Source organism: Vanacampus margaritifer, chromosome 20 (genome assembly GCF_051991255.1).
Source record: "Vanacampus margaritifer isolate UIUO_Vmar chromosome 20, RoL_Vmar_1.0, whole genome shotgun sequence".
NCBI lineage: Eukaryota > Metazoa > Chordata > Actinopteri > Syngnathiformes > Syngnathidae > Vanacampus > Vanacampus margaritifer.
Genome location: NC_135451.1, coordinates 3,557,986 through 3,572,610, shown reverse-complemented (window position 1 = coordinate 3,572,610; position 14,625 = coordinate 3,557,986). Strand labels below are relative to the sequence as shown.

The window sequence follows — 14,625 nt, the reverse complement described above, 5'->3', positions numbered from 1 at the left end:
GCAGATATAATATAAAAAAAGAAAAAAAAGATAAGATATATCAATGAAAAACTTTTTCCACAACCTGTGTTCATAGCACAAGCGACCTGGCCTCCGAGATTCTGCTTGATTATAAAAAATAAAATAAAATACTGCCGTATAGATAAACAGGCCGTGAATTTCATCCAACTTTCATGAGGGGGAGAAATAAAACACAATTATTGCGACACCGCATCTTTCTGTTCTGCTTCACACGTGAGGCCCAAAGCCCCTCCGAGAACTGACACAACGCTGACATGCTGACAAAGTGTTTCTGATGCATAGAGTTTAATCCAATTAAGGTATTTCCCAAATAAGGGATGTGGAGCAAAGGGGTGGGGTTTGAGTGAGAGGGCGGGGAATAATAGGATGGGAGGGAACAAAATGCCTGACTGTTTTGTTCCTATCGGACAGAAGAACATGAAGGGTAGCACACAATTTTTGGTTGAGGTGGTAGTTTGATTACCGTAACACTAATTATTTTTAATGCTACCAAACAAAGGCAACAAAACACTTTCTGAATTGTTTACTCATGTAAACAATCAGATTTTCTACTACGAGGCAAGGATGAGTGTAGGGTCAGACAGCTGTGATACGGAGCAGTCGTTCCTACACATCTGCTCACATTTAGAATATCATCGGGGAGGAAGAAGGGCATTATTTTCTATTACTAATTCAACATAAAATATGGGAAAACAACCGGGAAAAATCCTATTCCTTTTAAACGAAGAAGCCGTCCACTGTCCATTTCCCCTTCACTGAAATTAGTAGATTTTTCCTGACTACCCCACTTCCTTTTCCCAGTACCATATTCCTGCCTGCTTCCCATCGACATTCATTTTTCATTCAAAGACGCTGTCCTTTTTTTTTCTGTCCTAGGCTGATAGCCAATAACAGCCAGCCAGGAGCGGGCTAGTGGACTGAAAATAACAAATGGCCTGGGTCCGTCTTCACACACAAGACTGCAGTTGGAATTCTTTAGTTGGGTTAACTGTGTGTGTGTGTGCTGCAGATGCACAGGAGTGCATTGTCTCCCCTATCCCTTGTTTATTCACATACACACACACTATACAGGCCAAACTTCTCCACCATATGCACACAGCAAATAATCGAGGTCTCTTGTGCTTCCCGCGGCATATTCGGTAGGAACAGAGAGAGGTACTGACTAAGATAAATGCCAGGCCTGAAAAATCAAGACAACCGCGCGCACGCACGCGCTCACACACACACTTTCTAGCGCCCCTTCTATCCCTACTGTGGTGCTTGTCAGATGTCATTACATCACAGGACAACAGAGGGAGACTAAGAGAGAGACGGATGCATTGGGAGGGGGTAAAAGGGAAAGTGGAGGGGGAGAGAAAGGATGGATGTGTGAACGAGCGACAGAGAGCAAAAGAGAGGTGGTAAGGGGACACGGGAGAAAAATTGAGTTGGGTGGACACTGACAGAAAATTCTCTCTGGGGACGTTTTGAAAAGAAGGACCCTGAGGTCAGTGACTACAGATTAGCCCCCCCCCCCCCCCCCCATGGCACTCCCTTTCGCTCCTTATAGGACAGTTAAATGGCGCTTCAAAAAAGCTACTGGAAAAAAGCTGGAAAACATTTATAATATACAGTATATAATGTTAAAAACTAATATATATTTCAATATAAATATATTGTTTCTGACTACAAAAACATCACCAAATATGGAGTCAATATTCAATTCAATACTTAATTTTTAAAAACAAAAATAATAGATTGTTATTGGTTTTCTTTTCCCCAGCTAAACATTTTTAGAGACAAAAGAGTTTTGGAATATATGTAATCTTAAAAACTTTATAAAAATGCATTCAAAATGAGTTTTTTTTCTTTTCTACCCTCACTGTACTTACTATCACAATAATACATTTCCCAATCATAAATGTGTCATTCAGTAATGCAGAATGTAACCTAGTTAGCCTCATTAGGGTGTCTGCTCTGAAAATGTGTTTCATTTATTTCTTAAACTTAATAAGGATTATAAAAAAAAACATCACTTGACTACAAAATCAGGACTTTTTCTATGAAGGCCACTACTTAATTGAAATTGGCAGGCAGACACCATAAGTGCCAAAGGAATTTTCTGAAATGTGAATAAACCTGAAGACTCCAGCGTGTGCACAGTACAGCTGTCCAATAACTCACTGAGAATAGATAATTCACCCAAGGTCAGGACGCATGTGCCTCACACATAATTAACGTGCCATGCAGAGAGATTTGCCTCCAAAGATATTTTAATTAGTGAGCGGTGGTTTATTTGCGCTTCTGCGGTTAATCTACACTTCATCGTAAAGATGTTGTTGCATTGACAGCGGGTGCTGAATAAACTGTGCGTGAGGAATTTGTTTGGTGTGAAAGAGCCAAACAGAAGGATAAGTGTGCGTGTCTGTCATCAGCAAGGCTCTTGTGTTCGGACTCACGTGTGTGGCGGCCGTGCTGGTTAGGGGTGCGGTGGCGGTGAAGGGAGAGGGAGGGGCGAGTGACGATGTGGGTTGCAGTTGGTCTGATGCAACTCCGCCCATTGCGACAGCGCCAGGGCCCGACGACGACGACGACCCATCGCCGCTGGAGAAAACACCTGTGAACAGTCAGTTCAAAACCCTTAATTGATTTTGGATACACAAAAGTTAACATGTGGACATATCCTTTTGATATATTTTTTTATTAAAATGTGTCAGTACTCTTCTAGGATGTTCTGTGCCATTTTTTTTTTTTAAGATTTATTTTTGGGGAATGAATAAAAATAATGTTAATTATTTAAATACAAAACACAGAGCGACAAATTTTTGGTTCTTACATTTGTTGAAAATGTTCCCAACTTGTCAAATTAAAAATAACACATTTAAGCCAATGTCAACAATCTGTGCTGAGCTATCCCACAAACAAACCACACACACAAAAAAACAACAACGCATATTTCCTGTATAAATTGTCACACAATTTTAAAGCCTTTTTATTACATTTGACGCTTGTTTGTCCTAAAAGGAATTCAAATCAACAACAAAAACACAAAAAAATCAATATTTAAGGTGGAGGAAAGCATAAAAAAAGATCACAAAATTTAATTAAAACAATTTTATATTGCACATAAAATGAGCAAGCCTGTTTCCGCACAGTCATGTGTGCATGCCTCATCCCCTTATCTCAGCCTGCCTCACATACACACGCACACACACGCCTGTGCTCAGCCGCTAACCGGGGATAAGCCCTGCCCCAGCCCCCTTTGACCTCAACAGAGGTGGTGGTAGGGGGGAAAGAGAGGGCCCCTCAGTTCCACAAAAGCCTGAATGGCTCAGGGCAGCATACATTCACTGGGGGAACAAGAGATCTTTGTGCCAGGAGGGGAGAAGGGAGATGATGGGGGGAGTGGGAGCTATCTATACACTATATGGGTCTACATACTATTTATAACACTTTGTAATATGCACCAGAAAAATGGATAAGCAAAAGCTGGTCTGCAGTCACACAGCAGAGGGCATGTGCTCCTGTGAGATGTTCAGCAGCTGGATCGAGAGGCCAAACCGACAATTTATTAGTTTTGTTCACAACTCAAAAATCACATTTTAATCACATTTTAATGGAAAAAATATCTGCCTCAAATAAAAACCAAATATCAAAATTTATAGAAACATGGTCTACGTATATAGAATTTTTTAACCTAATTCCGGTTACTTAATTCTGTCGGTTAGCGAGAGCCACTACATCGTGATAACTTACATTGATGTTTCTGCATTTGGCAATTTATTATTATATTATATTATTAGTATGGGATTTTTTTTAATGGGCTTTAGGTGATGATGAATACACACACGCTCGCACGCACGCACGCACACACACACACACACACACACGCACATACACATACTCACCCACATACAAAAAAAAAAGTATATATATATGTGTGTATATATATATATATATATATATATATATATATATGTGTGTATATGTATATATATATATGTATATGTATTTAAAAAAAAAAAAAAAAAAACATTTATTAAAATTTTTTTAATTGATTTGTTGTTTTTTTAAAAAAAAAAAAAAAAAAAGGAGAGCAATGATGATGTCAAATCGAATGAACAATACTGAGCTCTTCTGTAGGAAAAAAAAAAGAAAAGAAAAAAAGTTTTGTTCACAACAAATATGAATAGCTTCTTACACTCATTGAAGCACAAGAAAAATACGACATTGTATGAATATATCAGCAGCTCAAGGTTCAATTAAACATTATGATTGTTTATTAGATATGATGACAATATTTTAACTTCTAGCAACCATTACTTTATGAAAAAACAATTATATTATTAAGTTAAATTAGCTTATGGTAGAGTTAACTTAGCTACACTCCTTTGCTTAATTTAAAAGTTTTGGGAATACACTTTAAATAAATAAAAGTAATCACAGTGGGAAAAACACTGTTCTAATAATTAGCTTCTAATCCTTCTAATTATTTAAAAAACTATAGCCCAGAGGAGCCAGAGGAAAACGTGATAAATATCACCGTGGCACAACACTCAAATAAGACAAATATTTTTAAACTACAACATTTGATGGGCTTTCTACATGCCTAAAATGCTCAGTAAGTAAGAGAACTCTGACTGCATCAGCCACCGTTCAAGCCCTTTCCTTTTTCCTGCTCAGATCATCTGTAACGTTCTAAAATATGTACAAATTTTAGGTCAAATTGATTTTCTGCTTTTGTGAGAAAATATCGTTGTTCTTTTATGGATTGTTAATTTAAGATGCAAAGGAAATGTTCTGGTTTTAAAATGCAGAAAAAGCATGCTGAAGCTCACATTAAATTGCCATTGATTAATTCTGTGCAACTAAAAGTTGTGTGTGTGTGTGTGCGTGTGCGTGTGTGTGTGTTACCGATTTAAATAAAAATGTTGGATGTCTAAATAGTTATTGTACTATTTTAAGCACAATCAGTTACAATGCTCTATCTTGCTAAATGTAATTTGAGATTGTTCAATCAAACCATTCAGAATGAGTAAAAACACAGCAACATTTTTTTATTAAACCTTAATAAAAAAAATATGTCGAATATTTTTCTGATTTGTAACCCTTTGAAAACACACACACACGGAAGTAGGCGCACACACACACACAAAAAGTTATGATGTGCATAAAAAATAATCTAAACTAACACAAATATATTACAAATACAAATAAATTTAAAAATGGGGGGGAAGTCTCATGCCCCTTCTTTTGTCTTATTCTCCTTCAAACACAGACATTGGCCAGAATAAAGTTATGCCCACACCACAGCTACCACGCACAAACAAACACACGGGTCCGGGTACAGACCACCGAACCACCACCCGCCATCAAACATTAACCTTACCAAAAACCAACCCCTGCCTCTCACCACCCACCAGCACATATCTATCAAGCTAACTATCTATCCATCAGCATGGTGGAGTAAGCAGGATGATGGGGGAGGGAGGGCAGCCAAGGATTCTCCACATTACTGCCCTACATTAACCCTCAGCTAAATATTTACAGTGTGAAGACGAACACATGATTAACACACACAAAATGCAAGGCCATATCAGCACCCTCCCTCTACCTTTCTCACACCAGTGGTGGTTGCAAATATTATACTATAGGGAAAAGCAGCATACACGCCACACACATGGAACTGCAAACTACTTTTTCCTTGACCACTAGAGCACATACAAATAAGATTGTCCTATGTAGCTTTATGAAAGTCTAACTAAAACAGAAATCCAAAAATACGGCAACCAAATATTGCTGTGGTAAAAACGGACTTCACAATAAAAATTGTAGCCTCACAAGAATTGTTTTTTTAAGTGGCACAAACAGCATATTTGCTGTATTATTATTATTATTGTTATTATTATTTCTTATATTATGTAAACAGCCACAAAATAAAACAGTAAAGTGATACGTATGCAATTATAAATTGCTTTGAAGTAGCTACCCCCATACATCAAATTTGTGGTAAAGGTAGAGTTCACAAATTTACTGTGACACTAAATTATTAAAATATCCACACCATGCAACCACTGAGGTAAGTGACACAATTTAAAATTTACAGTTAAGTAAGCAAATCGCTTCATTTTATTTTCAGTTCTGAAAGAGTTAAAAAACAAATCAAACCAAAATTAAAAGAAATAAAAAGAAAAACCTTGCACATTATTTCCAAATTAGAGACATGCCTAGAAAAAAAAACAACAATCGCATTTAACATTAGTAGTGGTGTTAAAGCTATTAAATATATTTTCTCAGCACTCAGACACCAACACAATAACATATTTTGTTCGATTCAGTAGATTATTAGCATTTTGGAAAACAAGCCAGCGTCATCATTAGATGAGGAAGGATGTCAGAAGCAGAGAAAAAAGGTAAGAGCAGGGGGCTGGGAGACAGCGTGGATAAACAAAAAGGTGCTAATCTTGGAAAAAAGTGCAAATGCGGGATGTGAGAGCTGTACTGAACCATTTCCTCCAGCAGAGGGGAACTCCAAAGCAGTTGCCAAGCAACTGAACACAAAGAAGAAGAAAAAAAAGCTGGGTAGCTTCCACACACACCAAAATTTCATTGCAAGAAGCCAATTACAAAGGTTTGTATAACTGTTTTAATGGGCTAATGTTTATGGTTACAGGTAATTGTTAATATCTTTTCTGTCCAATAGAAATAGGTTGTCATTTCCTTTTAACGTTATCATTTGGATGAAAACTGGATAAAATTACAACATATAATGGTCTAAAGAAGCAAAAGCTGTAACAATGTAGCAACTGCTTAATACAATCACGGTACTATGGCTAACATGCTGAAAAGCAGCTTTTGTATTTTAAATGGGGCATAAAAGCATCTCTTTACTTGATTCACCACTAGCAAGTAATATAAACTGCGTTCCAAATTATTAGATGTTTTTGTTCATTTTCCTAAATTAGTCAATGCAATTGAATTACAAATAATCTTTTTTGGTTTTAATTACCAATATTGTACAAACCCACCAGAATAAACAAAAGGTTCAGTTAGTATAACTATTTGAAGAAAACTGTTTGGTTGGTGAATCCCACACTATTACCTTTGACAGTATGATAATCTCGTTTAAATATTCTTAAGATGTCCAGTGTTATCATTACTTTTGCAAGGCCTGTGTATTTTTCACTGTTCATGAATAGACAGAACTCTTACCAGAATCCTAGCATGTTTGCACATCACTTTACAAGAAAACAAAACAATGTAATGTTTGTTGAGCCACTAACATTGCATCGTTAAAGACAAGTCATTTTCAACACTTTAGGTCAGGGGTGGCCAAGTTCGGTCCTCGAGAGCCACTATCCAGCCTGTTTTCCATGTATTCCTCCTTCAGCGCAGCTGATTCTAATGATCAGCTCATCAGCAAGCTCTGCAGAAGCCTGACAATGATCCTGATCATGAATCAGGTGTGTTAGTGGAGAGAAACATGGAAAACAGGCTGGATAGTGGCTCTCGGGGACCGAACTTGGCCACCCCTGCTTTAGGTTGTCAAAAATTTGTTAATATAACTGACCCACATGGGCACTGATCGATAGTATTGATGTGTGAAAAAGTATTAAATTGACCAAATGTGGTCAGGGGAGGTTTACATTATACAGTGACGATATGCAAAAATTTCTCCATGAAATCAAAAACTATGTTTACTTAATTTAAATCCTATATGCACATAATAATAATTTGAGTCAAAGTGTGTCAATCCTCAGAGAAAATGGATGAAAGACATGATAGGCCGCTACATTATGTACTCAAGGATGGAATTATTTTCTGGTATCAATAAAAACAAACAAAAAAACATTCATTGCAATTAAGCTTGCTTGATTACCTTGAAAAGACCACAAATTAACATGTCAGACTGCATTTCCACAATTGTACCAACACTTTTGCTTCACAGTTTTGCGGTTTGGCCTTCAATGCCTTTTTGGCAAATGGCTGTGTCAAAATCAAAAAGTGTGCGCACACGGAAGCGGGAATGTTATGTTTCTGTGCTCTCACCTGGCCCGCTGCTGCTTTGCAGACAGCCATTCCTGAGGAGTGAGGGGGACTTCTGAATCCCGCTGCCAACACCTATGACCCCAAGACCCCTCTCTCCTCCTCCCATTCCTAAACCACCGCTGGAAGCTAAGCCAGGCCGGCCAGAGAGCGTCGAGGAGGAAGAAGGAGGGGCTGCGGAGGAAGAGGAGGAGGTGTTGGCCGTGGAAGTGGTGGGCAAAGCAAGGGAGGGTGATGACTCTGGTGGCTTGACGTCTGTTGTGAAGCACGGTCCAAATCTGTTGCGCCAGTTGCCTTTCTTTTTCCTTTTTATTCCATCCTCCACTCCTGCTGTAGTTGCTCCAGCAATCCCCGGTCCAGTGCTGGAGGGTTGCGCCCGTTTATAGGCAGCTGGGCCACTGAGGCTTGTCGTCTCACTGGCTGATAGACTGTGGGAATTCTCATACAGCTTCCCGCCCACTGCAATAATTAGAAAGTAGCACTGAATATTCAGCTTATTTGTACATTTATCAGAATATTACATTTATCAAAAGAAATGACTTTGGTTTTAAGTGGGATATTGCTAAAAAGGGTGTGGGGGGGGGGGTTGTCATGGGTAGAGGTTTCATTTTCAAGCCAAAAAAAACGCATGTACACCTACCTCCTTTGCTGCACAGGACATAAACACAAAATGTATCATCAACAAGACAATTATAAAACATTACAGACTCGCACAACTGGCATTTGGTAACTTCTCAAAATTAACAAGGACTACTAGACTGTCCTTTACTTTCCAATGTTTGACATAATGAATCCAAGCTAAGTACAAAAGAGTCTGGATATGCTTAAGGTGCTGTGAGATGGGAATTAAAGTGTATTACTATTATTTATTTATTTTTTAACAATAAACTGGGAATTTTCAGATGGTTAGTATTTCCATTATTAATATTAAGTCTCATTATTACGGTAAATAACATCCCTGAGAATGCTACTTTTTTTTTTTTATTGGCTTCCCCCCATTAGGTGCACGACACATTGCAACACTTTCATACATGTATGACATGATTACTTTTTTTTCTTTTTTCTTTTTAATAGTAGGCACCCACATACTAGCGGTTGAACACCAGTGGATTCACCGAATTGTGGATTTTATTTAAATTTTCATTTGTATATTTTGTTTTTGTACATATACAGTATATACACCGGTAGGGTTCCCCCCCCCAATGAATTTATAATGGCCATCGATTATATGCAGATCTTCAATATTCGTGGACTGGCCCAGTCCCTATCCTCAAATAGCAGCATCCCACGGTCTTCATTTCAGCATATTGTCATTATACTGACATTGACCACATAATTTTTAGTCACTGTCAACCGTAATGTAAAACTTCCACACAGTCTTGCCTCTAAGCCTATTGCTCAATTTAAGCTGCCATTTAGTGCAACATAAAAACAATTTTAGTTGACTATCACCTGCTGGAGCGCTTGTTGCAAGAGAGCCAAAAAGATTTGTTGTTCCCTCCGAAGCACCACTCTCTGAACTCGGCTTCACAAGGCAGCTGAACGATGGTGGCGACGAGAAGGAAGTCACGCCTCCTGGACGCAAGGAGGCGTCGACGAAGCTTAAGAAATCAGAGGATGCGGGGGCAGCGGGTGTCTTGCTGGCACTCGTCAACAGCAGACCTTGGTAAGACAGGTGTACAAAGGAGAAAGCAGAGGAAATGGGATAAGACAAGTGAATATGGAACCGTTTGAGCTGTGAAAATCCAATAGAGGAGGAGGGGCAGAGAAAGCAGACATTAAAGGGGAAAGCAACCCCAAAAAATGTCTTGACAATAATATGTTCTATGCAGCCCCACTAGTCTAAATACGGTATTATGGTTAATACTGCATTAGAGGAATATGAGTTAAACAGCAAAATCCAGCAGTTTTTATCAATATCAGAAGGCGGTCATTTTGCCACTTGCTGTTGAGAAAATGATATCACAGTTGCTCAGGTCTCAGGTAACAACCAAACACAGCTCAGCTTTGGAAAACAGGTGAACTGTCTCAGGTAACAACCAATCACAGCTCAGCTTGAGAAAACAGGTGAGTTGGGATTGGTCATTGCCTGAGCACTGAGTAACTGTGATGTCATCTTCAGTCGACAGCAAGTGGCAAAATGGCCGCCCCCCTGAGATGGATAAAAACGGCTGGATTTTGCTGCATAACTCATATTCCACAAATGTAATATTAATCAGAATGCCATGTTTAGACTAGTGAGTTCACATATAACACATTATTGTCAACAAAATGTTTAACGTTGACTTCCACTTTAAGGGTGTAACATCTCCCTACTAATGTTTTTTTTTTCATTCCCATCAACGTGGGAACAGGAGAAACAATATAACCAACATAATAATTAATTAATAAAAATAATAATTTTGTTTTATTAATCTCCATCCGCTCTAAAGTAACCCCCCCCCGCTCTTCATGTAGTCCTCCAACAAAGGAAGTACGCAGGGGGATGAATACACTTTGCTACTTCTAAGATAGACCAAGCACACACCCGATGAGAGCTCAAGGTTCTGATTATAGAAAACACAAAAGCTTAGTGTAAGCACTGAATCTTTCAGGCTCTGACCTCCCCCACATGTCTGTGTGTGTGTGTTTTTTTTCAGACAAGTACCTAGATTACAGGAGCCAGGGGCCAGAGACAAAACATTGCTATCAAGGCCACACACACACACAAAAAAAAGTCTAGTGTCTGGTCAGAATCCAGTCACACAGCATAAACACATTCGCAGGGTAGACCACCAGATGATCTGAAACTATGTTACCATGTTTGCAACTGCAAGCTCTTTGTGTAAAAAAATTAACATTCAGAAACATTTGCAGCTATCAATTTACCTTGGTGGAAAGGCCCGGTGGAGGCAGAGACAGATGTGGAGGTTGCCATGGTGACCACAGCAGAAGGGAGTGCTTTCCCTGAGGAGGCAAGAGACTTCCGGCCACCCCTCTGTCCCACTGCATGGCTTCCACCGGCAGTCTTCTTGTTTTTCATGTCAGACACCGCCTTCCCAACATCAGCAGCAAGAAGGTCCTTGGAGCTTCCCATAGAGTGAGTGGACGACACTTCCTGAAAGTTGGCGTTGGTGAAACGGGCGCTACCGTCATCCAGTCGCTTCTGTAAGGATGCGGAGAGAACTGGGCCCCCTCCCACTGAACTGCTGTTGTTGTAGGTCTGGAAGTAGAAGGTAGAAAGGGAACGTGAATACAGAATAATGATTGTTACAGGAAAGAGAGCAAAGAAAGCATGATTAAATGAAAACATTAAATATAGATAAACAACACAATGGAAATTGGTTTGGCAGTTTATGTAATTCAGCTAGCTAACAAATGGCAAAGAAAACATGTCTCTTTCCAGGGGAAGTCAATCCACTAATGACCAAAACAAGAGAAAATTTGGCTCAATACAGGATTTTCTATTTAGAGAGCAGTTCACTACAGAAAAGAGAAGGCTGCCCCTCACCTTCTCTGGGACCATGATGTTTGGAAGAACAAGGGAAGGGGACATGTCCATGGAGGTCTTCTTGTGTTTGGGTTTGTGTCTGTCCCGTTCTTTGTGTTTCTGAGTATTAAGAGTACAAAAAAAAAGAAAGGAAAAAAGGGAGATAACACATAAGCAAGACTAAACTAAAAAAATATTTGTTGACATCTCAACGTATAACCATTCTGGGAATGATTATTTCCAAAAAAAGATAGCGACTAAATCAGAGGAATGGGGCTGTGGAGTAAATGTGTGTGTGCATGTGTGTACGTGAGCACGTGTGTGTGAAGGAAAAAACCTTTACATTTCAAAGGATCACTCTAAGATGAAAGCTTCACAAACACAAAGAGAGTGATGGCGGAGAGATGAGGGGAAAATAAAGCTTTGGGAGCAACAGGAATTCAGCCTGCTGAAGTTTAGAGGAGTGTGTCTAAGTGCCTCGTGCCAGAGTGCACAAGATCTCATTGTTTCATCCAATCATACCCTCCTTCTTGGACCATAGCATCTCAATTTACACCCTCTCCATTTTGCACACCACCCCTCCCCTCTTGCACCCATGAGGTGCTGACCGGGTGCCGGCGCATTTACACCTCACATGAACACCCCACACCCTGACACCTCTTTGCACACGCATACGGACAGACAGATGCGTAATACAGACTTTTACACACTCACACACTGTCAGTTAGACAGGCTGTGAAAATATGCATCAATCCTGTATTGGTGACGCTCGGTGCCGTGACAACTCAGAAGCAGCACAAACTGCCCTCCCCCCCGCATCTCTCCCCTCAGGGTCTCATTGGGAAATGATCACATGAAAGCTGGTGACAGTTTAGCCAGACTTCCGCACTGAGTGGCAGTTAACAGACCCCACCAGCCGAAATAGAAGATAGCAGCTACACTGGAACATGTTTGTAAGCTGCCTTCCGCTAATGCTAATTGTCTGGCCTCAACGTGTGCGTATTTGTGGCTGAAACTAAAAACTGCGGCGACAACTGAGCAACACCCTGTCATTACAATTTACTATAATTTAAATGTCATGCCATAAAACGTTGTCTTTTGTTTACATTTAATAGATATTGCAATAAATGTAAACATGTTTTCAGTAAGAACTCTTGTTCCATCTTACTACTCTTCTGTTATATTTTGACTGAAGTGTTTTCAGTTAAACTGGTCTGAAAAACTATTTAGCATCGAGCAACAGTTGTGGGATTGAACATTGGTAAACTCACTCAACTTGATGACGCAACTACCTGCAGTAGCAAGCCACAATGTTTTGCCAGCAGGATGCTTCCTTGGGGTGACAGGAGGTGAGGTTTGCGCTTTGTCGCTCAAACAACACTAAGTATCTAAAATTTTGTTCACATATGCATTTTTTCATGTCTAAACATTACCAACACAGGTTCTAATAAAACACAAATTTACATCAATAAATTTGGAGCATTGGACACCAGTGTGGTTCAGAATTTAGTCAACAGCTGAACAATGTCATGAAGCAATATTGTTTCATAGGAATTAAATAACTTCCACTTAAAGACCAGAGTAAAAACACAGCAAAGGCGAGGGGTGAACATTATTTATGGTGGCTGTTGTAGCTACACACACAAACACGCTCACACACACCAAGAGAATCGCAGTTTTGCCAATATATAGCACAACAGTGGTATGTAACAAGTTACTAATCAATCTCCATTTAATATAAATAGGGGTAGATTTCTATGACCTCCAACATTGTGTAATTTACTTATTTTATCAACTGTGAACTAAATCTATAGTAAATTACCGATAAGCAGTCCAAACAGGACTAAAACAAATATTACTCAACTTAAATCATTTTAGTCAAGAAAACAAAAATAATTATTTTGTCACGTTTAAGAATTTAAGGCTTTCGGTGGTGTGCTTAAACTACTTGCTCTATAAGGATGGTCTAAACAGTCACCAAGTCAAAATGCAAAAGAATGAAATTATTTAAAATATCCATCCATTTTCCAAACTGCTTATCTTATTTAAATTAATTGAAAACTAATGTTGGTTAATGTATCACATTCTAACAAACCTAAGCACACTACTAGTAACAATGAGAATAAATGTTCATGTATTTACCGCAGCACAAGTATAATTTTCACCATATATTTTGTCTCAATCATTTTTTCTGTCAATTACTGATTTGTAGGAAACATCTTTTTAAAGAATGTAGCTAATTCATAATGAAAATAAAAATATTTAGAGAAAAAGAATACTGGCCACAAAGAGATAGATTCTAAAATTCTTTGTGTTTTTCATTAACATTCCATAGGTTTGTGTTGATGGAGCAGTCAGGGTCAAATATCACTCGCGCACACACAAACACACACACACACACAAACCCAAGACACTCGGCGTGGGAACACACATAATATAACCTTACACAGCCTTATCAATCAGGTCAATTGATTATACAGGCAGAGACAATGTCTTTCAGTTTGTGCTCACCCCCTTTTTCTCTGTTGGCCACCATTAGCAGAAAGCTCATTTGACATGTCCAAGCGCTCTTTGAAAGTGTGTGAGGTAAATATGAGTGTGGCAAAGGATGAGGTCCACAACTATTTATCAACAACGGCCCAAACAATGAGCGGACCGACAACAGACTGACACCCACTCCGTCTATGTAGAATAAAGATCATGAGACTCATTAGAAGTGAAACAGTTGCCCAAATGTATGTTGACAGATGTTTTAGGCTCTAACTGCACATGACTGATACATTTGGTCAACCAAATAAATAACCCTTCAACAATACATATTAGTATCAATCTTGTTTTGTGCATTTGTCAAACCATTATTCAGCCTATGAAACAGTTAGTGGCATGGTACTGGGGGGGGGAAATTGCAACAAAAAATGAATTGATCATTATATATCCCTATGTTTGATTTTGCCACAAAAATTAGAATATTGTAATAAATTTTACACAACCTAAGAATTAACAGGCAAAACGTCAATAGTAGAGGAAGGATAAGAGATATAGTAACTGCCTGTTTGTTAGTAACTATTCAAAGGCCTCAGGAAGAAGAAATGGGGAGGGTAAAGACAAGC

The 14,625-nt window shown here is 38.9% G+C and overlaps 1 protein-coding gene across 5 annotated transcripts in view; it reads right to left on the bottom strand.

The window, feature by feature from the left end:
* mllt10 (MLLT10 histone lysine methyltransferase DOT1L cofactor) overlaps positions 1-14,625 on the bottom strand; it is a 52,319-nt gene that overhangs the window by 10,202 nt on the left and 27,492 nt on the right. For 3 of the 5 annotated variants that reach the window (XM_077554378.1, XM_077554379.1, XM_077554382.1), the window contains 5 exons: positions 11,537-11,635; positions 10,915-11,248; positions 9,499-9,708; positions 8,050-8,505; positions 2,460-2,617 (listed from right to left, as the gene is read on the bottom strand). In XM_077554378.1, coding sequence (XP_077410504.1) covers positions 2,460-2,617; positions 8,050-8,505; positions 9,499-9,708; positions 10,915-11,248; positions 11,537-11,635 — 1,257 coding nt within the window. The remainder of the gene's footprint in view (positions 1-2,459; positions 2,618-8,049; positions 8,506-9,498; positions 9,709-10,914; positions 11,249-11,536; positions 11,636-14,625) is intronic. The other 2 variants (XM_077554380.1, XM_077554381.1) reach the window with 1 other exon arrangement.